The sequence below is a fragment of the Triturus cristatus genome, chromosome 2_2 (assembly GCF_964204655.1).
Source record: "Triturus cristatus chromosome 2_2, aTriCri1.1, whole genome shotgun sequence".
In the NCBI taxonomy this organism is placed as follows: domain Eukaryota; kingdom Metazoa; phylum Chordata; class Amphibia; order Caudata; family Salamandridae; genus Triturus; species Triturus cristatus.
Genome location: NC_140582.1, coordinates 1,241,053,094 through 1,241,074,802, shown reverse-complemented (window position 1 = coordinate 1,241,074,802; position 21,709 = coordinate 1,241,053,094). Strand labels below are relative to the sequence as shown.

At 46.3% G+C, this 21,709-nt stretch overlaps 1 protein-coding gene across 1 annotated transcript in view; it reads left to right on the top strand.

Moving 5' to 3' along the window:
* WBP1 (WW domain binding protein 1) overlaps positions 1 to 8,857 on the top strand; it is a 37,806-nt gene extending 28,949 nt beyond the window's left edge. The window contains exons 3-4 of the mRNA XM_085642913.1: positions 5,750 to 5,911; positions 6,439 to 8,857. Of these exons, the coding sequence (XP_085499039.1) occupies positions 5,750 to 5,911; positions 6,439 to 7,157 (881 nt within the window). The 3' untranslated portion in view covers positions 7,158 to 8,857. The remainder of the gene's footprint in view (positions 1 to 5,749; positions 5,912 to 6,438) is intronic.
* Positions 8,858 to 21,709: the final 12,852 nt, after the last annotated feature.

Genomic DNA, 21,709 nt, shown 5'->3' with positions numbered 1-21,709 from the left:
GCCAGAGTTAGCAGGGCGGCCGGGTGTATTCAATACAGACCTATCCCTTCCAACACTAACTGGACTATCGTGATCACAAGCTACCCAAGGCCAAGTCCTCAATCCCTGCGTCAACTATAACGGGCACCAGTCAATCATTAGAGTCAAGCCCACTTAAAGGTTGGAATCTATTTAACGTAGGGATAGCAGGGGCAGCACACAGGTTCTGAACTCTAGGCCTACACCAGTGATGCTCATCAGCAGACTGAATAACAGGTTGAGTAGCATAGTCTCTATAGAAGTACCAGAGGGGCCGCAAAGAAATGCCTTGATCACTCGCAGGGAGAGATGCGGCTTTAATCAAAACTGTAGAGGCAAGCTGGGGGTTGCGAAAATTAATGACTATACAGTCACCTTCACAGGTCTTACGTGATTTGCCAACCCAATGGGTTCTCCTGGTACTTAGTATATCCCTAGATAGGGCTACAGGGAAATCACACTGTCCTTGGAGCCAGTCCACAGTCTTATTCTTTAATGACGAGTGAGATTCACCGTTTGCAGGATTGCCACCATGCCTCTTAACAGGAGGGACATTCGTCAGGACAGCTACAAAAGGAGCACACGTAGGTGGCAGGTCCGGTTGAGGATTACTACAACTGAGAATATTTGCGGTATGACCCATTGGTTCCCCTGATACTAAACTAAAGGATGGTTTAGTGGAGTCCTGCGGCTGAGATGATGGTTTGGGAACTACAGGAAACTTTCCAGTGACATTCCCTGGTCTGCAATCATGACTTCCACTCCCAACCATCGATGAGACTGTAATAGTGGGAGTTAAAGATATCTCATGAGGCACCACGATACTAGCGGTAGTGTTCGTAGCAGGTCTAACCTTGGTGAGAGAGTCCAGAATGCCTCCCAATCTGACTACTTCATCAGTGATAGTAGTAAGTTTGGTCAGTAAAGGTTTAAACAATGTCAAACTTGGCATCTATAGCATTAATTATAAAATCCAGCTGCTCTTTGTCAAGTGTGTGATCATTTTATACACTAAGTATGTAAATTGAAGAAATGGTAAGGTGTGTATAAACACTCCTAATGGAAGCGTAACATTCAAGACCCTTTTACTAGCTTTCCTCTGCATAGTGGCCTTTTCAATGGCTTTAAACTCCACACTGGATACAAATTTGGTGAAAAGTTCTTCTCTTGGCCAGTTGTATGTGCTTACTCATTACCCAAACATATGAACAATAATTCTGGACAAAGCAAAGACCATTTAGTTTCGAAACGTCATCCCATCACTCCCGCTCCGTCTCTTGCTTACAGTTTGCAAGTTAAATTCTCTCACGACACCCCCTCACCACTTGACCATGCTCTTGGCCACAGACTTTACATCCTCGTAATGATCATCTTATTCATCCAATATTATCAGAAGCACCATTGCAACTCTACATGCAGTTTATTTTATCAATTCTTTACTGCTTGCAGTACTCGGGCAGAGGCCTCGATTCCAATTTTCAAATGTATTTCAAAGTGCCAATTGACCACGTCAGAATTCACAATGTCATGTAACGTTATGAACCTAATGCACTTCGAACTGAGCACTTTATCAGGGGCAAGCAGTTCAGAATGCAAAGAATTTGATAAGATCAATATGGATGAAATCGGATTCATGGCCTTTTTAGGTCGAGCCTAGAGTCCGCGCATGTGCTGCTCTGCGAGGCATTTTGTAATCCTTCTCGGGTGTTGGAACACACCCAGCACTTTTTCATTGGTTGCTTGATCTGCCTTCACACATTCCATTGCTTTCTTTGGTTTACAGTGTACATTTGTCCCGCCTCCTGGCTGTTTTGATAACACCCTGGCGACTGGCCCTGCTACTTGGATCCTTTCAGTAGTGGCCATTTGTTTTGTTTCTATGGACTACTTTTTCTTATCCCCATCTTCTCGCAGCTCGCAAGCTTTTTTTTAATTTTTATTTTTAGTTCTAAAGGCACGGGAAGAGCCTACACAAAGGCTCGAACCTTGATTCCCAACCCCAAAATCGGCCGCTCTACGTCTTATGCACATCCTGTCGGAATAAGATCGGCGTTATTTTGGCCTTTAAGCTACATTTCCCGAGGCACCCTCCCAGCACACCCACCCTTAACTCTTTCCTCCCGTTTGCTCCTTATTGAGACAACGCACACTACCACGGTTCTGCGCTATTTTCATTACCCCCGTGCAGGGTTTTGAAAAGTGAGCTTTTTGGTTAACAGAACTAACAGCTTTTATCCTCTTGGGGCAACAGCCTTTTTTATGTTTATTCATTAAAGCTTGCATGCGATTACTGAAAGATTAAAACCTGCACCAGAAAGAAGAGCAGGGAAACAGCAGGTGTATTGGAGGGATAGGCTTTAAGATAAAAAGGGTGCCAGCGCTTGCTAGACTTGGATAATACAGCACAAGGCACAGCGGCACATTTAGCAAAGCCAAGCTCTCCTCGTAGTTAAACGCGGACAACTTGATCTTTGATCTAGCCAGCTTCAGACTGGCCTGTGAAAAGGCTATGACTGTAGTTTCATTTTTTAGGTCGTGCATTCGAGATCGCTTGTATATATTTATATGTGTATGTTCTTTGTGCGCTCTGGAGATCAGCCCTAGGACTTGTCTGCTTCCGCCTAGGGATTTGTTTTTTCTGTTCAACTGCCTCTATTTCACTGTCTTGATAGAAAACGACCAGTAGAATACCGGCATCGCTTTAGCATTCTCTAGATTCCACTGCATAGAAATTGTCTTCCACGAGCGCCCGTAGACAATATTTTTTGCAAATCTTGTAATTTCAGTGAAATGACCACCGAAGGCCCTGATTTTATATTAAAAACAAAGCTTTGGAGTTTACCATTTCCCGCTGAAAGGCAATATTTCTCTTCATGTGTTCCCATAACCTGGTGTGTCACGCAGTTTGGTGCTTACTTTCCTTCCGTGTTAAAGAACAGTAGTTATTTCAGCACCCAGGCTAATGTGCTGCATAGCTAAATACATGTAAGGTCCCAAAGGCAAGACTGATTGCATTGCAAATGCTTGTTTCTCCAGCAGTAGCGAGGGCGGGACATTTCTATCCACCCAGGGCGCTATTGGAGCAAGGTGATATGCCAGTAACCGTGGCTCTCTGGCCATGGCACATTATTAGGTAGAGATAGGCACTCAAAAATAAAATGGCCATTTACCGAGCATTTACTGCACCACCGATATTTAAAGCGCACATTAACAAACCTAAGGGCACTTGAAAAAACTTCTCAACGTTTACATCTCAATCAGTTATTTAAATTTGTCTAGTTGTTCAGTTTGTAGTGTTAAGACCAAGGCTTTTTTGGTTTTTTTTTTGTGAAAGTTTTGGGATCACTATTTTTTATTAAAAGGTTTATATTGCGCTGCACATCAGCTAAGTCACTTAAGACTACTGTAACTGAAAGAAAACAAGCATTTACAATGCAATAGGTCTAAAATTAGCAAGAGTTTGAGCTATTGTCATTGTAAATGACTGACATGTGTTGGTTTTTAAAACAGTTAAATGGCAGTAGCTTAAACTCTTGCAAATGCAAGACCTATGGCATTGCAAGTGCTTGTTCTTGTTGGTAGTGCATCCCGGGACCAGTGCCCACAGGTGCACGTTTGTTTATGGAAGTTTAACGTGGGTTATTGGGACAGAACACTCAGCAGGGTTGCACAGTCCAATCATCTGTCTTGGGGCATATGTTAAATCTACTTATGTTTTGGGTTTGCAGCCGTGTCCAATCCACCTTTTACTCTAAACAACTTTACATGCAGTCCCACATCTTCACACCTCTCCCTCCTTAAACCCCACTACCCTCACGCAACCACTCATTTTTCTTCACCCATAAAATCATTCCCATTCTCAAATACGCTATTCCTTAAAGCACCCCTTCACCCGTAAACCATCAAATCCTTAGCTACTTCCTCTTAAGTACTTCCCAGCCTAACCTCACTGTTCTGTCACTGGCATCTAGCCACACTCTTGATATGGCCGTGGAACGGTCTGAACTTAAAAAACCCATTGCGGATGCTATCGTCCCTTCTGTCGTCCTGTAGTATTAAGGTACTGCAGCAATGGGTTTTGAACCAACCCACCGCATACCTCATACCAGCCTGCTCCACCGCTATCAATTTGTCAACAGAACATTGCTTCTCCTTGTTTCCTACTTATTTTCCTCTGCTTCTTGCAACCACTAATCCTAGATCTGACCGTTTTCCTTCTATTTGCCATTGGATGGCCATTGCATGCCCCATGCTAACTCCCTCTATTCCCACATCCCGGTTCTCATTGCCTTGTCACTCACCCCACCTCCCCCCTCTCCCCATAAGCTTCATCCTAAAAACCTGTCCATCTCATCAGCCACAAATCTAGGTATGCTTTTCAATCCTTTTGATGCATCAGACAACAATTATTCTTTAATTAGCACAGGGTGCACAGGACCAAATAATGTACCAAAAATACTCCCAGGTCTCCGAATCAACACTGCCAGAGACTAATCTCTCCTGAAGTTTTTAGAACATTAGATTAATTAAACGGGCTGATTATACGGCTCCTTTTACTGTTCCTTTGTCCCACTTTATCACGTGCTTTGCTGCCAGACAAACTTTCACCTCTGTCTTTTGACACAAAGCTGTGCGTCTCTTTCAACACCAGATCTTCCAGGTCTTGGAATTGTCCTCCCAGCACCTGAGCAGCATGATGACTTCTTACAGTACTGCTAGGAGCTTTGAATCTGTCAGCTAGAAGCCACTAGTTGCACCAAAACCACTGCACTTTCCTTCTTCTAGTTCTCCATTACAGCAACACTGCTGATTTCGGAGGCAGCCCCACAACCTAAAGACCATCATTAAATTGAAGGGTAAGAAAAGCTTAGGACTCGCATCTGGTCCAATCTGTAGCTAGGTCCATCGTGAAATGGACCCTGTAACCTGTCTAAATGTCTTTTTTGCTGATCAAAAAATCACCCTTGTTGTACAGTACAGTAGCATCTACTCTTGTTTGTGTTACCCCTACAGCATGCCGATCATCTGCTCTTTGTGGACGACATTTCTGATAGAATGTCGCACTCCTTTTGTCATGTACATCTCAGTTTGTGAAAGTTGACGAAAGTGCCTGTTTCCATCTGTGAAAGTAGATGTGCAGGTCAGGCTGGGCTTGCCCAATGTAGTGAAGGTTTAATAGAGTAGAGAACCATCAGAACTCAAACCATTTTATCTTTAATTTTACTCTGCTCAGTCCTCATTGTTGCCCTCTGCTTCTACCTTTGTTTTATTGAATCTTTCTTTCCTTTGACCCATCTGGTCAAACCCCGTACTTGTGCTCTTTGCTGTCTTGCGTCCTTCCTCTGGGGTGCAGTGTAAGGGGGCGCTGCTGGAGTATCCTGGAGAGGAGGTGGTGTAGGAGCAATTGCTATCTGTAGTATATTGCAGGTTGCAATTGTCGTCTTAAGAGCCCATGTGGGATAGGCAGACGTTGCTAAAGTTGCTCTGAAAAGATTTATCAAAGGTTTAAAAAAGTCTAGCTCATATTAGACTCATTTACTTGTCTTCTCCGTAAACACGTTCTGGAGATCACATTAAATGTCTGGCAAGTGAGTGTAGAGACAAGATGCACGATCAACAATCAACTTGTACCTTTGTGTTTTATCCCGTCACTGTATTGAATCGCAGCACAGTAAATGGGATTCGCTTGCGCCTGCTCTTCATCACTATTGCATTCTGCTTTTCCATTTAGGGTTCTGGTTGCTTTGGACCATACTCATCCTCTTCAGCTGCTGCTGTGCGTACCGACATCGCCGTGCCAAACTGCGGCTACAGCAGCAGCAGCGCCAGCGGGAGATTAACCTCATAGCTTACCATGGTGCCTGCAACTACCCCCCTTCTATGCTGGATCTTGGTGAGTACAGTTGGTAATCTGAAGTGTCCGATCATGAAAGTGCTTAAAACAGTCATCTTGTGATGAAAGTACCATGGCTCCAGGAAAGCATGTTTTGACTGGGTCAACTCCCCTTGCCTGCTTTCTTATTTAATGTTTTTAATTTCTTAAACTGGTGTATTTGTTTGTAGAGTCATTGTAAGAATTGACATTCTACATGTTTCCTACAGAATTGAGGTTTATCAGGGTTTAGCACTTTATCCTTGTTTCTATACTGGGGTAGCTGACTCTTTCCCGTACTTTCCACTGATACCCTATCTGTATGGTGTATCTAGGCGAGGTTATTTGACTTTTCCTGACTCTTGTACTAAGGCTTAGCTGAATGTTTCTGGAAATGGGTAGTTGGCCCTTTTCTGGACTCATCCACAATAAATGACCTGTCTGGAAGGTTATACCACCTAATTTAGCACTATTGAAGCATAATGACTTGTAAGCATTCTCAACTTCTAACTTAGTGTCTGTTTTTTTCTTTTTCTTAACGTCTCCAGGGATGTTGGCATCTTTTAAGCTACCAGCATACGAGGAGGTTGCACATCGTCCAAGCACCCCTCCTCCACCATACAGTGCCATCCTCACCCAACTCAGTGGGCCGAACACACGACTTGAGTCAAACACCGTAACCCCTTCACCAAGCTCTGAGAACTACACCACCTGTTCCTGTGAATCAAGCACAGTTACGTCTCCGAGCAGCACCTCTTTCTCTGTACAAGTCACCGATGAGACTGATACTAGTCATGCCAGCACACCCAGTGATGAAGCCAGCAGGCCTCTCAGCACAGATACCTTGAGTGCCAGCCCTGGGATTGAAGATCTAGATGCATCAGACTGTTCTGCAGAACCTCCATCCAGGGAATACCCGCCATCCAAGCAGACCGTATTTTCATCCTATGTGGACTTCTTCGAGGTGGACTGTCATCGGTGCTCCGACATAGAGGAAGAAGATGAAGAGGAAGGGGATGAAGAACATTTTCGGCACCGTCGGCTCACAGGCGACTCTGGAATTGAAGTATGTCGTTGCCAGGTTCAGGGCGAGGAAGGTGAAGAGAGTGAAGAACTGCATCTGCTACATGATAGCCCCGGTTGCTCTGGGCGGCTCAAAGGTGTTGCGGACTCTCCGCCTGAGGAAGCTGTGCTGCCCTCTGAGTGTGAGAGTTTGTGCAGGTATCAAGAAGGTAAAGATCTTGAATCACCGGTGCAGCCTGTGTGAATAGAAGACAAAGGAATCCATGATTTAATGGGCTTGATGGAGCATTTGATGGGCCTTTGCGGCAATCAGCCCTTCTTCTGAATGGCTGCCGGGGAATCTTTTTCAATATTCAAAAGGCGCCTTCTGTGCAATCCAAATGCTGCGATGTAGAGGACCAACAGAGTAAGCACAGGGTGATTCGGCAGATTCGGTGAACCCTTTGAGACACTCGGACTGTGCAGTATAGCTTCTTGATCATGCAGACCATCTGACACATGCAGTCTTTGGTTATTCACAATGTGGACTCTGCTATTCATCCACGTGAATTTCCAATCTCCTACAGGCAAAATTCTTTCACTGCTAGGCCTGTTTTCCTGTGGCTGCTTTCTGGTGGAGGGTAATCATGAAAATCTGCGAGTTCCCTACTTGCAGAGTGAGGGACTATCACAAGCATATTGCCACCGATAAAAGTTGGACTGTGCCTTGTAGCGCACTCTTGTACATCGGAGGAGAAAGGCCTGAGTTAACCTTCTGAAGTGGCTATAGAATGGCATGGACACAGGGCACTTCACCGTGATGCAACAGCTGACTATTAAGAAGACACTTCTTCGGAGCACTATACATAATGCGCCTCTAGGCTTTTCATGGTGGATATTGACATTCAGTTCCATCTTTTGGTGAAATGAGTTCTCAGGGAGTAGGGTTCTTTGTCACAAACAAACCCACAGTACCAGTCGCCACTGACCAGTAAGCACCTAGTGTCGCGGTTGTGCACCTGCTAAGCTTGTCATGACCACATATACTGAATGACCACTATAGTGAGGTCCTCTCTAACATTGGTCTCTGATCGTTGCACATTAGACAAGGTCATGCAAGAAATGGGGGTGGTGGGATTGGCAAAAATGATGGATGGGATGTTCTGTCAATTTTTACAAATGACCTTATTTTGGTCATTTTATTTCGCAAGTTGCATTCACCAACTCAGACCTTCCGTCCCCATACACCAGCAGAAATTGGATAAGGGAAGGGTGAAAAGTTGGATTTCTTAATATTGTGCATACACAATATTTACGGACATTAAATATGCGGCACATGAACGTCTCAAGTGGGTTTGCTGAACCGCTTGCTGCTTTATCTACCTGTGAACATGTAGGTTGACCAAGGCTAGTGAAATAACGGTTAAGACGTGCAAGATAGGTCTGAAGGTTTTCAGCATATCCTTTGCAATAGCCCATTTGTTCTCTTTTCTGTGATTTTGTATACTCAATCATTAGAATGTCAGTCTTTGGTACGACAACCTCTAGCTTTGATGAGCTATACGAAAATTGATTGGGTGTCTGTGCCCGCTGCACTGCTTCTTCGTGAAGGGGAGCTTCCAGAGAAACTATTGGCTGTGGCAACCCTGCCACCATCCTCGCCTTTGAAATGTGGGGACTCTTATCCTTTCACCCCCATCTGAGGGGATCGTTTAGGTCAAATTGGAGCATAACTACTCCCAGCCTGTTTTCTCTCAGCTTTAATATTTGATGTGGCTTTACTCTAAGGACTTTCTTAGTGAGGAAAGCCCAGTTGGTTGGTGTCACAGAACATACCTACAGAACGTTGATGCCAAGAGGTGAGCTCTCAAGGACAGCAGGGTCTGCTCTGATTTGTAGTCTCCATGCTGTGGGATGCAGTCACCTGTGTAGCATTATCTCACTATTAAAGAGACATTTAAATTGCCTTGTTTCAGGATCGTTTTGTCCACTTCATTCCATGTATTTTAATTTCTTTAAAGATTACTTATGGGCAGTTTTAGTATAAGGAGCTTTAGAAGTAGATTCACCATGAGCAGTTAAGAGGTGGGGTGCAGAATACACCTTTACTACATGTTGAACTAGAAAGTGATTGCAAGACCAGGATTGCAATCCCTTCCTACTCAGTCTCCAGCAAAAAAAAAAAAAACTGTCAGTAAGCCCAACACATCAAACACTTGTCTTGCTGTGTCTCCAAAGATGTGCTTCATACATAATGCCTTAATAAAATCAAAGTGTTGAGCTCCCTAGTTGTAGCAGAGTCCAGCTACACCCTTTTCAGCTATTGTATGAAGTAAAATATGTGAGCAGTGTGTGTGTCAGGGGGTGTTGGTGTGAAGACTTAAACAATAATTGCTCCTATGACAGTTATTTTTGGGTGTCCGTAGCTACCTTTAAAAATATCTCCCAGAGTTCTCCAACATTGATTCTTCATTGATTGTCTTGCTTTATAAGTCCATGTTATGAGGCTGGGAAGCCTACAAAGTCCATGTTAGCCTGTTACCATGTACCACATACCATGTAACTAGTTAACACAAATCTACACTCGAATAACATTGAAAACAGCGAAAGGGGTGTAGGAGCACACTCCTTAGACATCTCAGCACCATTACGCCATTGCAGCTTAGTCGAATTATTCTTTTTGAGCTCAATTCAAAGTTCATCACGGTATTAATCAGCTATTGCTGTATCATTGTCGTATCTCCAGACACATGTTTCTGCATTCCTCCGTCATCAGAAAAGAAAATATTTTTGGGTTGCTAGACATGTGGCCAAACAGGGGACCTGTCTTGGCAATCCAGGCTGGACTATTCCTATGTGTAGCAGGGTCAAGACTGATTTGCATATGGCTGGGTCCAAAATTGGGGTGGTATGGTGAGCAAAAGCAGGATGGATTTAACCCAGATCTGTGAATGTTTGATATTTTAAACAGTGAAAAGGGGGGGTGGGCTCACACTACTTACACGTCTCAGTGCTGTTACAATATTTCGCGCTCAGTTCAAAGTTCATCTTTATAATGATACAGCAATAGCTGATTAACACTTTGAACTGAACGACTCAGACCTTCGATCGGAAAACTCATGGAGGGCTGTTTGGCCTATCCGCGCCGGGCTTGCTAGCAGTCGATGGAACGGACTCCATTCAAGCTCTGTCCAGGGTGTTGGGCTAAGTTTCCGCGCACTGACTCGTACGAAGGGTGCAACCTCGGTTTATCCCCGGAACACGACGAGAGAGACTGCGACCCGTGCCGATTGTTTAGATGGAAGAAGACACTTCGTGACAGTTGGGCATCAACGCCACGAGATGCAACATCAGGGCGGCTCCGTACCGGACATCTTTGGCGAAGATTACGATACAGAAGAACTACACGCTCAAGGAACTGAGTAAGCACAACACATTGCCGAGGCCGACTCCGACATGGAAGAAGAGGAGCAAGTTACACCGGGTCAGCGTACCGTGAGTACAGAAGCCCCCTTGCCCCAACAACACAAGACCAAAAAGGCTCCGGTCCTTCCTATGCCTACGGGCCAAGGTCTGCACTGGGAAAAAGCTTTGGGCGGCCTGCTCTCGGGTCCGGCGCCGAAACACTAAGAAAAGCCTTCAGGCTCGAGTTGGCCCTATGATGGTGCCGAGCTGAAGTCTTCAGCACCAAAGCCACTGTTATCGAAGAGCAAAGCTTCGAAGCCATAACTTTTGGCAGCAAACAAAGACAAAAAGACTCCACCAAAACAACCTCTGTCGGATGTTCCGCCTTTGGTTCCAAAACAGAAGGAGCTCATTATACACCCAGACACTGGACATATCCATGTCAAATTGCCTGAAAAAAAGAAACTGGGCCTACAAGAGGATTACCACATTCCTATGAAGAGAAAAATGTGGGTACTAACCCTTCTCCACCTTACATTCCACCTCCTTCGCCAACTGATCCCAACTTATTCATCACACCCATAAATTCACCACTATCACCTGACCCACAGGATGGGAATGAGACTAGGCCACAGGATACTGACCCATGGGATGACTGACACTGACCCAAACACGGATCATAACCCCAATTTATATCCGTTGAGCGCCTCACCATCTGACAACAATATAGGATACATTGAGTTACTTAACAGGGCTGCTCAGTAGCTGCATAAGGAGGCTTCAGAAGCGGATTTCCTATTCAAGACCCTAAGTTCCTCTCAGAGAGCTACTCATACACTGCCAATGCTTGAAGGGATGTTGAAGCACGCAGATGAGGTCTTTAAAGATCCTGTGAGGGCAAGAATCCTCGCATCTAGTGTGGAGAAAAAATGTCATCCTGTACCTACTGCCCCGTTCTACATCAACGGTTGGCTGCCCTTACTCTCTTGTGGTTTCCAACGCTCACAAGAGAGCTAACTCAGACCACAGGCGAGGCCCCTCCTCCTGATAAGGAGTTGAAATTAATTGATGCCTTGGGCAAAAGGGTAGCATCGCAAGCAGCCTATCATTGGCGCATTGCTTATGCTCAAGTTTTGTTAGCTCGATATGGTAGGGCTCATTATGAGTTAGAAAAGCTCATGCAATTTCTGCTTGATGAGCATCAATCTAAGGCTAATCTTATCCAAGAGGGCAAACTAATCACCAATACCTCCATCGGGCGTGCCCTAGACGCAGCAGCCCACGCAGTAAACACCAGCGTACTGCTACGCAGGCATGCTTGGTTGAGCACCTCCAGATTCACAATCGGCTCAGACAAATAGGTTCTACAAATTACCCAATATGGTTACTGCCTGGAACTTAGACATTCCCCCAAACATTCTCCCAAGATCGCACACAATGTCACAAGAACTACTCACCCTTCTGATTCAAGAAGTCCTCTCTCTGTTAGAAAAAGGAGCTATAGAACCAGTCCCAGTACAATATCGAGGGGCCGGGGGTTACTCCCTGTACTTCTTAATTCCCAAGAAGGATGGCTCTCTCAGGCCTATACTAGACCTCAGAGAAATAAATCTATACATTCAGTCGGATCACTTTCACATGGTGACACTACAACAAGTGTTCCCGCTCCTTCAACAAGGTGACCACTCTGGACTTGAAGGACGCCTATTTCCATATCCCAATACACCCTGCTCACCGCAAATACCTCTGGTTCGTTGTTGCAGGCCAGCATCAGTTCAAGGTGCCCCCATTTGGAGTAACTACAGCACCCAGGGTTTTCTCCAAATGCCTGGCAGTAGTTGCAGCTCATCTACGAAGGCAACATATCCACGTCTTCCCATACTTAGATGACTGGCTCATAAAAGCCAGCTCGAAACAAAGCTGTCTACGTCACACTCCTAAAAGAGTGCAGTTGCTCCACGATCTTGGATTCACAGTAAATCTGTCCAAGTCCCATCTCCAACCATCCAATGCACAGGCATATCTGGGAGCCACGATAGATATCACATAAAGCTCGCGCCTACCCCCAATCCGGCCAGAATCTGCAACATGCAGACCCTACTCTCAGTTTAAGCCTCAACACTCATTGCCAGCTTGAATGTTCATGCAGTTGCTACGGATGATGGCGTCTTGCATCCTAATAGTCCCTTATGCAAGACTTCATATGCGTCCCCTCCAGGAATGCTTAGCACGTCAGTGGAACCAGGGTCTGTTATCAGATCTAGTGTTGGTAGACAGCCGCACCTATCGCTTTCTGCAGTGGTGGAATACACAAAACCTTTCAAAAGGGCGGCCCTTCATCGATCCGGTGCCACAAATAGTGCTAACAGCAGACACATCGCTCACTGGTTGGGGAGCTCATCTCCAGACTCATACAATTCAGGGCATGTGGAGCTTGCAGCAAAAGCAGCTTCACATAAATCATCTAGAGCTGCTAGCGATTTTTCTAGCGCTCAAAGCTTTTCATGTTAGCCAAAGGCCTTTCCTTTGTACCCGCCCTACTGCCGAACAGTTTCAACATAAAGGTGGAACTACTACAACAACAAAGGAAGATACACCTGAGACGCTACTTTAACAAAAATGCCATTGAGGCCAGACAGAATGCGGCAACCAATTTTTGACCACCGTCAACTTTTACACCCCCTACACATCTTATGCCACACAAAGTGTTCGTGTTTGAACAGGCAGTCCATAAAGAGGTCTTAAATTTAGTTGAGCACAGGGAATACATCAAGTACAACATTTCTAAGGAAGAAAGGGATGGGTTGGAATCACTCAAACAATTCTGAGATTGTAGTTCAAAGTGGGGGATAAGGGACAAGCCATAATGGTACGAAACATGAAGGACTATGTTGGCGAGCTGAATACTCAGTTGGCGGTATAAGGCAGTTATCGTAAGGTGAACAAAGACCCGACTCAGGTGATGCTGAGGTTGATACGCACACTGACGCAGGAAGGTTTGGTTAAATATTATGTGACAGAACCAGAGTTTAACTTTCTTAGCACAAAGAGCCTCAGGATTCCAACTCTTTACACTCTCCAAAAAGTAAACTAGAGCCTGGATAAGCCACTGGGAAGACCAATCGTTTCGGGCTGTGGCTCGGTCTTGGAACCTCTATGCAAATACGTAGATGTGTATTTTTAAAACCTTGGCTAACGGAGACAAGATCCTATATTAAGGACACTATGTAATCTATCCAGTTGGAGAACCAACTATTCAACCCATTGACTCAGCTCTTGGTCACCTTAGATGTATCATCACTGTACACAAGTATACCACAAAATGAGGCACTGTATCTAGTACATGAAGAGTTAGTCCAGTGTGGGTCCCTACTGAGTTTTTTTGTTAATCTTGAGGTTGCTATGAGTAAAAACGTTTTGTGTTCTAAAATGAATTTTTGTATACAAACCAAGGGTATGGCCATGGGAGCCAGTTTCGCTTCAGATCAGGCAAATTTGTACATGCACAAGTATGAGGACATTCGTATTTACAATCATAACGATGCTTATTTTGCCAAAATCACTTTGTGGAAGAGGTACATAGATGACGACCTGATGATCTGGACAGGCAGAGAACAGACTCTTAATTGACTCAAAGATCCCCAGACCTAACATTTACCATGTCAGTCAGTCATGAGCTATGTTCCCATTAAGCTGCGCGCAGCAGCATTTTTGCCAGCGCCAGGTGTCTCTCCGGGAGCGCACACGTCCCTAGATCTGAAACGAGGACGAAGTAGATGTTTTGAAATGTGCCTCATGGAAGGCAAAGGTCACACTATAGAAAGTCTGCAGAAATGAAAAAGCCTTGTCCTGAATTGCATGTGTAAGAAAGTGCAGAAATAAAAATGCTTTCTCTTGAAATAGGCATGTATTTAAATCACGGACTAGATTTAAATACACGCATTTCAGGAGAAGGCATTTTTATTTCTCCAGACTTTCTACTGACAGCCATGGTCTCTGCCTTCCATGAGGCACGTTTCCAAATATCCACTTCAACCTCCCTTTCCGATCAGGAACAGGATCTTTAATCGGCATGTGCTGAGCATTCCCCAGGGCAGCAATACAAATGCTAGGATTACAACAGAAGAAACTTCATGGAGGAGTGTTCTTTTTACACAAACTTCAAAGTAATTGACTGTTGGAATGGATGGAGTAATGTTCTGCTTACCGATCACTTGCCTTGATGCACACAATAATCACTAACTATGACAAAATTTAACAAGCATTTGAAATGCAATAGGTCTCGCATTTGTGAAAGTTTAAACTATTGGCGTTGTATATGACTGCCTTTTGTTTAACTGTTTTCATCATTAACACAAACAAAAGGCATTGTCATTAGAATGCCAATAGCTCAAATTCTAGTAAATGTGAGACCGATTTCATTTCAAAGAATAGGACTCCATTGTCCTGGGTTGCTTGGAAAGTGAAAGCACGCATGACCCCCCTCCCACAGATTAGTGTTCACTCCAGACAGCCTCAGCACCCCATAAACATTAGCGGTGTCTCTCTCTGTGTCTTTAGACTATGTTAAGCTGGAAGGAGACTCATTCCTGCACAGGGTCAGTGGCCCCACGAGCATTACAGGGGTCCCCCTGCTCCCCAGGGCCCAGGTAGCCCACAATGGAGTTTCATGAGGAAGGGATCTGTTGCTTCAGAAGGTCTGTATATCAAGGCCACGAGAACGGGTGCATGTGGAGCCCTTGCACGTGGGTGGAACAGCTAGGCCGGGTAGAAACATCTGCAGACTCAAGGAGCTGGTAACTATTCAGCATCTCCGGGAGTCATCCATGAGGAAAACACGGGCTCCGGACGGCTCCAAGCCGAGCGCATCTTGGCAACAAACTGGTTTCAAGCAGCTGACGTGTGAGCGGCTCCCGCAGCACTAAGCGCCGGGATAAGAGGCGCCTTTGTTCGGACACTGAGGCAGGAGGCGTCCCTGTGCAGCACCGTTATAAGATGTGAGAGGACCGTGGACTGAGGTGCCCGTTACTAAGAGAAGCAGTGCTCTTGTGCGGAGCCATGGTGTGTTAGAGGCAGGAGGTGCCAGAGGCACAAGATACGGGCCTGGTATCAATCCAGGAGCAGTTGCACCAAGGTTGTGTGTTCGGAGGGGCACACAGCGCTCGTGTTTTTTTTTTTTTTTTTTTTTTTTTAGTATGTAATCTGCAGATAGGTGCTTATTTTCCATGCTTGCACTGCGGCCCACGACGCCCTTGCTAAGGGTCATGAGGAGAGACCCTCTGCCAAATGAGAGGTGCTCCACGACGACGAAGGGGGGCTTTCTTAAGGCAAATGCTCCCCTGGATGGAAGCTGTCCGCGTGCTTAGGAAGTAGGGGCCAAATTTAGCAACACTGCGCAGGTGTAGCATTCAGCGCTGCACTATGGTGCACCAGTGTGTGCGCTGTGCAGCTAGGAAGTGCACCGGAAAACAGGAAGAGTGCTAAGTGCCCCATCTATGTGGACAGCAGGGTACTGTCCTGTCTCACCCTTTCACTCAACCAAACAGAACAACTTTGGTTGCTGTGTTGAGTAAAATACCAGTAAATTTTCCCCGCGATATCTTGAAACGAGGTGTGCCCTGTGTTGCGAAAGGAAAGGCCTGGGAACTCCTAGATTGACGGGGGGCTCTTTACCCCATTGTGATTAGCCAGCAGGGTCACCTGGAAGGATACAGGCTCTCTGGGGTTAGCGGTACTTCGGAGCACAAAGATTAGGAGGGAGGGAGCACCAGACTTCTGGAGTAAGTTGGGGTTCAGGGGGACACTATCCCTTACACTGGCAGCAGGAGAAGGGGTTCTTCTGTAACCACAGAAGAATGGAGGACAGAATGAAAAGATGGAGCACAAGAAATGGCACAGGAGGTGAACAAGAGAACGGGACAGAACAGAAAGGGGAGGAAGGTTAAAAGCAAGGCGCAAGTGCACAGGGAAAGAAAATGAGTATGAAAGGAGGGGAAGAGTAACTGGATGAAAAGAGGGTTGGTGGTCCGCTGCCTTTATGGAGCTATGTGAGGACTTACAGAGCGTCTTGCGGTTAACTTTAAGAGTGGATCCCCCAGCCAGAAGACTAAGGATGGGGGCGGAGAGTAAGAAAGACAGAAGAAAGTAAGCACCAGAGGTGGGCTATAAGAGAGAAGGGGAAGAAAGACAGGAGACGAGAGAAGAAACTCGAGTCGATACTAGACATAGGTTTACCTGGGACTTCCGCCAAGAAACAGAACAGGAGTGGGATCTCCTGCCCGCAGCACAGCGAGAGAGGAAAGTGGGACAAAGGAGGCAAGGGTGTGGGGGGGGGCTGAGGGATGGGAGGAGAAGAGTGTGTTAACGGTGGGAGGAGAGCTGGGATGAAGGCGGACTCAGCCCTGCAGCTGCCTCTGGTTACATGCTGGTTGTCGCAAGCTCCTGCGCTTGCAGCTTGGGGTGCGAGCCCTCTCACCCCGCCTCCCGCAGAGCTCAGTTACCCAGGGCCTATGTTCCTTCCCTAAAACTCTCTCTCCCCCCCCCTCCCCCTCTCTCTCTCTTTGTAGGCGGAGTGTCTTGGTGCAGAATAAAACAAAGAGCTTTGCCCTGCCCACAAACCACTGCCCTGGCATACATCAGTCACCCCTCTAGCTGGGTGCCCTATGCCGGTGGTGAGGGTACAGGTGCATGAGCCCTGTACCATACAGTGCCCAGGTCCATTCCTGGGCCTTGTAAGTGCAGTGCTGCCATTAAGAGTATATGGTGCTGGGAGGCTGTCATTACAAACTCCATAGCACCATAATGGTTACACTGAAGACTGGGAAGTTTGGTATCAAACTTCTCAGCACATTAAACCCACACTGATACCAGTGTGGGATTTAATGTAAAATGCACCACAAAGGGCATCTTAGAGATGCCCCCTGAAACACGATGAACTACCAGTGACCCGACTGAGTGGCTGTGCAGGCTGACACCACCAGAGACGTTTCTGGACCCCTGGGTCGAGAGCCTGTTGCTCTTGGGGGCCTGAAACAATGCACATCCTGGGACGAGGTGCCAAGCCTCCTTCCGCAGGATTCACAAAGGAGAAGCTTCAAAGGCATGCTGCCTTTGTGAGCCTCTCCAGACCATTTTCTTCAGAAACTGGTCCCCACTGGTTCTACCCCCCCACTTTGGGCGGGAGAACCGGCGTGAAAAACAAGTGAGGAAGAGAGGTGTGTCCACCTCTGCCAACTCCATCCCTAAGGTGGGGGAGGTTGATGAAGCACAATCTCCAGTCCCTGCCATCTTGAGGATGGGGGGACCCAGCCAACCAGGGACAGGCTCCTGCCCCCCTCCCACTGGAGAGTGGCAGAATATGGGGTGTACCCACCCCAGGGAAGGGACCCATTAGTCTCTGCCCTTTACCTACCTGTAATGCCTCTAAATTTAGTATTTAGGGGCACCCTGAACCTTCCTTCCTCAGATCCAGCAACCACAAGAAAAAGAGAAGAAGGCCGAGAAGCCGTGCAGAGCTAACAAGAGGACGACGCCCACTGACTTGGCCCCAGCCCTACAGGCCTGTCTCCCCTCGAACCTACTCCTGCAAAACCTTGGCCCCCCCCCCCCCCCCCCCCCTGCCTGCCTTCACTTTCCAAGCTGTTTCTCCCGTGAACACCGGATGTGTTTGAACTGCAGTTTCTGGTGCCAGCCAGGAACTGCAAATCCAGACCACTCTGCACCCGGCCCGAGCGGAAAAATACAACGAGGAGGTCCCCCCAGCGATCCTGACTAGAGATCCGGCGACCCCTGACTTGTCTCAATCCTCCAGACGACACCTGCAGCCTCAATCCAGAGGACCCCCTTACCGCGACCAGAGCGGGTAAGAAAATCCGACGTCCCAAGGCACTCCTGCACCCGACGCCCCACAGCCTTGTGTGCCCAACCCAGCGGTACCTAACCAACCCTCTACATCCCTACTTACCCCTCAAAGTGGTGGTCGCACCTGGAAGATCCTCGTCCCCGAGCCTGCAGTGTTTTTTTGTCCCGGAGAATCTCCATTTAAATCAACAGGGCATCCGACCTCAAAACAGCACTCGGCCGCCCTAGTGCCGCTGAGGGTGCCCCTTTTGTGCTAACTTGGTCTCCAACTTGCCCTGAGCTTAACCCTAGGAGCTTTGCTCCCTCAACCCCGTGGCCTGCTTGCTAGCAGCCACCAACCAGAGTCCCCCTATCCTCCATAGGATAACATTGGACCTCAACACTGTGCACCCGGCCGCCCGAGTGCCGCTGAGGGTGCAACAACAGTGTATCACTGACCCTGGGAGACCCCTGAGTCTAACCCCAGGACCCTAACTCCAAAGACTGATTACCTACCAGGAAACCGATCACCTCTTTTTCCTCATAGTGCATTGACACTTTTTTCTCCCAAAAAGTTTGTAAGTGTCGACTTTTGAAAACTGAGAATATTCCTTAAAAATCAGCCGATTAACCAAAACGCATTTTCTCAACTGTTTTCAGGAAATGTCCCAGTGCTGAATCTAGGTATCCAGCACTGTGTAAGAAAAGTATTGTTAAAGTAACTTACCTGCTAAGTGAATTTCCTCCCATAGGATAACATTGGTGATCCTGTATGAAAAAGTTACTGTCAACTTTTGAAATACAATAATATTCCTTAAAAATCATACCTCTAACTAAAACAAATTTACTCAACTGTTTTCAGGGAATGTCCCAGTGCTAAATCTAGGATCCAGCCCTGTGTTAGCAAAAGTAATCTGAAAAGTAATTCATTGCATTTTACTTAAAAAGCCCATTCATTCAAATGTACTATACCTGCTAAGTGTTGCAAACTGCTTACTTAAACTGTAACAAAAATCAGTACAAGTTATACTTCAATTTTGAACTGTGTTCATACAAGTAATCTACTACTGCAAAGTATTTTTAGGCTTACCTGTGCCAGGCTTGCTTGGTTCTAGAAATAAAACAGTATATTTTTTAAATGCTTTACACTGTCCTCTGATACTGCCTTACTGCTCGACCAAGCTACCACTTTAGAGAGTAAGGTTCTATCTAACTTTAACCTCTTCCAAACCTCTGGAGACCCTTGGACTCTATACACACTGTACCTCACTTTGGTGCGGTATATATAGAGCCAGTTTCTTACAGAGGGCGCAAGATGCAGACACCCCCCAATACACAGCGGCAGTGCGCTTCAGTCCCAAAGCTACTCACTGCGAGAGGTGTTGAAAAAGATTCAGTGAAATTCTCTGAAAAAAGCCAAGTACAATCTTAAAGTTAAAAGTGATGTAAAGATTTAAGAGAATATCTTTCATTAAAGAGGGCGTTATACACTTCAGTTAAAGAAATGCTCCCACCCAGGGCGGGTTCTGTTGGGGAAATAGGCAGCATTGCTGGCACCGGCAGCCACAGCCGGGGGGAAAGGCTTTTCCTGGCGTCGCATCTGTAGCGGCGGCAATCTCGCTTCCTCCCGAGGAGAGCCAACAGCAGCACTAGCGAGCGGCGGAGACAGGCTGCACGTAGAAAGGTTCCGGTTCAAGTGGGTGGTAACATCTGGCAGAGCTCAGCGGTGGAGGGAGACCGCCGGCCAGCAGCCCAACGCCATTGTAAGTAAGCGGGATAAAAGTGCTTTACCGACTAATTAAATGAGACTGTATAACACTGCAAATAAAAGATTCAGTCTTGAAGGGCGGTCCCAAAAGGAGACAGGGTGGTAACAAAGAAGCCTAATTTTCAATCAGGATCCAGCGTTTACCATAGACGATGACGCCAGCCAATGAAAAATAGGGACGGGGTTTCCACCCCACTTCTAAAACATACGCTACTACAATATGCCTTGCAGAGTGAGCAGCGCATGCGCACTGCAACGCTAGATCTGACCACATTCCTGTGGAAAAGACAAAACAAACAATGCATCTGACATTTTAGTCTGCTAAAGGTACCTCTGGTAGATGCCGCTCCAAGCCACAAACTTATCCCAACGACTAGCACACACTGATTTCATGGAAGGATATCTGGCGGCCAGGATGACATCTACAACTCTTCGGTAGGAAGAGTGAATAGAGTCAACTGTTGCCTCTCAATCTCCACATATGGAGGTTCAGGATGCGAAGGCACGAGTGAAAGACCCTGCCCTGCTGCTGCCACAGAGGACCCCCACCACCCGGCAGTCTGATCAAAGGACAGCTGTTCAGACCCAGAAAATCCAGGTACTATACTCTCCTAGACCAATTTTTAGTACTTTGGGATTTAAACAGGCTGGAACTGTCAAAAGGTATATCCATTAAGAATGCCTAGACACCCCCGAAGAAGCCCCTGTGGATCTCATCCATGCATGGCACTGGAGCACCACACTGCTCTTCACAGACACTCAGTACAGTCTAGGCCACAGCGGATGGCTAACTTAAACCGCATCCCTCCCACCCTGAGCCGTCAGTCTTATGGAACTGCCATCTAGATTTCACCAACTATGTCCTGAAGTGCATGAGTGTAACATCCAGGAAGGCATCTGGTGCTGGCAGAGGAGAACTTTCTTTTGCCAAACGTTTCCATACGTTTGAACTCTGTCAGGAAAGACGGTCAGAAAATGTATTAGGGTTGACTCTGCTGGTCGATGTCTGCAGCACCACAATCTAAGGCAGTTGGATGCTGGGTTAAGAAATCCAGGTTGCCAGGAGCTGGTCTCCCAGATGGCAATGGGCAACCTATCGATTGATCGGATGGCTAGAACATGGGTTAGCCCAAGTGCCTAAAAGTGTGAGGCCTGTGATGAAGGATAGGAGAGGTGTGTGCCTGTCCAGGCTGAAGAACCTCAGTGAGCACATTTGGTTTTACCTCCATAGTAGCGAGATGGAGGTCAAGCACTTCAGCAGCCATCCTAACAGCAGTAGCAACAAGCATTTGCAATGCAATCTGTCTCACCTTTGGGACCTTATATGTATTTAGCTATGCAGCACATAAGCCTGGGTACTGAAACGTCTACTGTTCTTTAATATCGAGGAAAAGTAAGCACCAAACTGCGAGACACGCCAGGTATGGGAACACATGGAGAGAAATATTGCCTTTCAGCTGGAAATGGTATAGTCCCAAGCTCTGTTTTTAATATAAAATCAGGGCCTTCGGTGGTCATATCACTGAAAATACTAGATTTGAAAAAATATTTGAGCTAAATGAACACAAATATGTGAGCTAGCTTGTTAAAAAGAATCCCTTTGTATAGTAATGAATTCGTAATAGTGCAGACAACCCCAACCACTTTGTTACGTTTCTCCAGAACAAGCACTTAACATGTGGCTACTAGTATGGATGATATGTGACTCCTAGTTGTCATATATAACATGCCCAATACACTCATTTACACATCTCACGTGTATGATTCACTGTCTCCATATAAGTGTGTGATGTAAAGCTCTGACA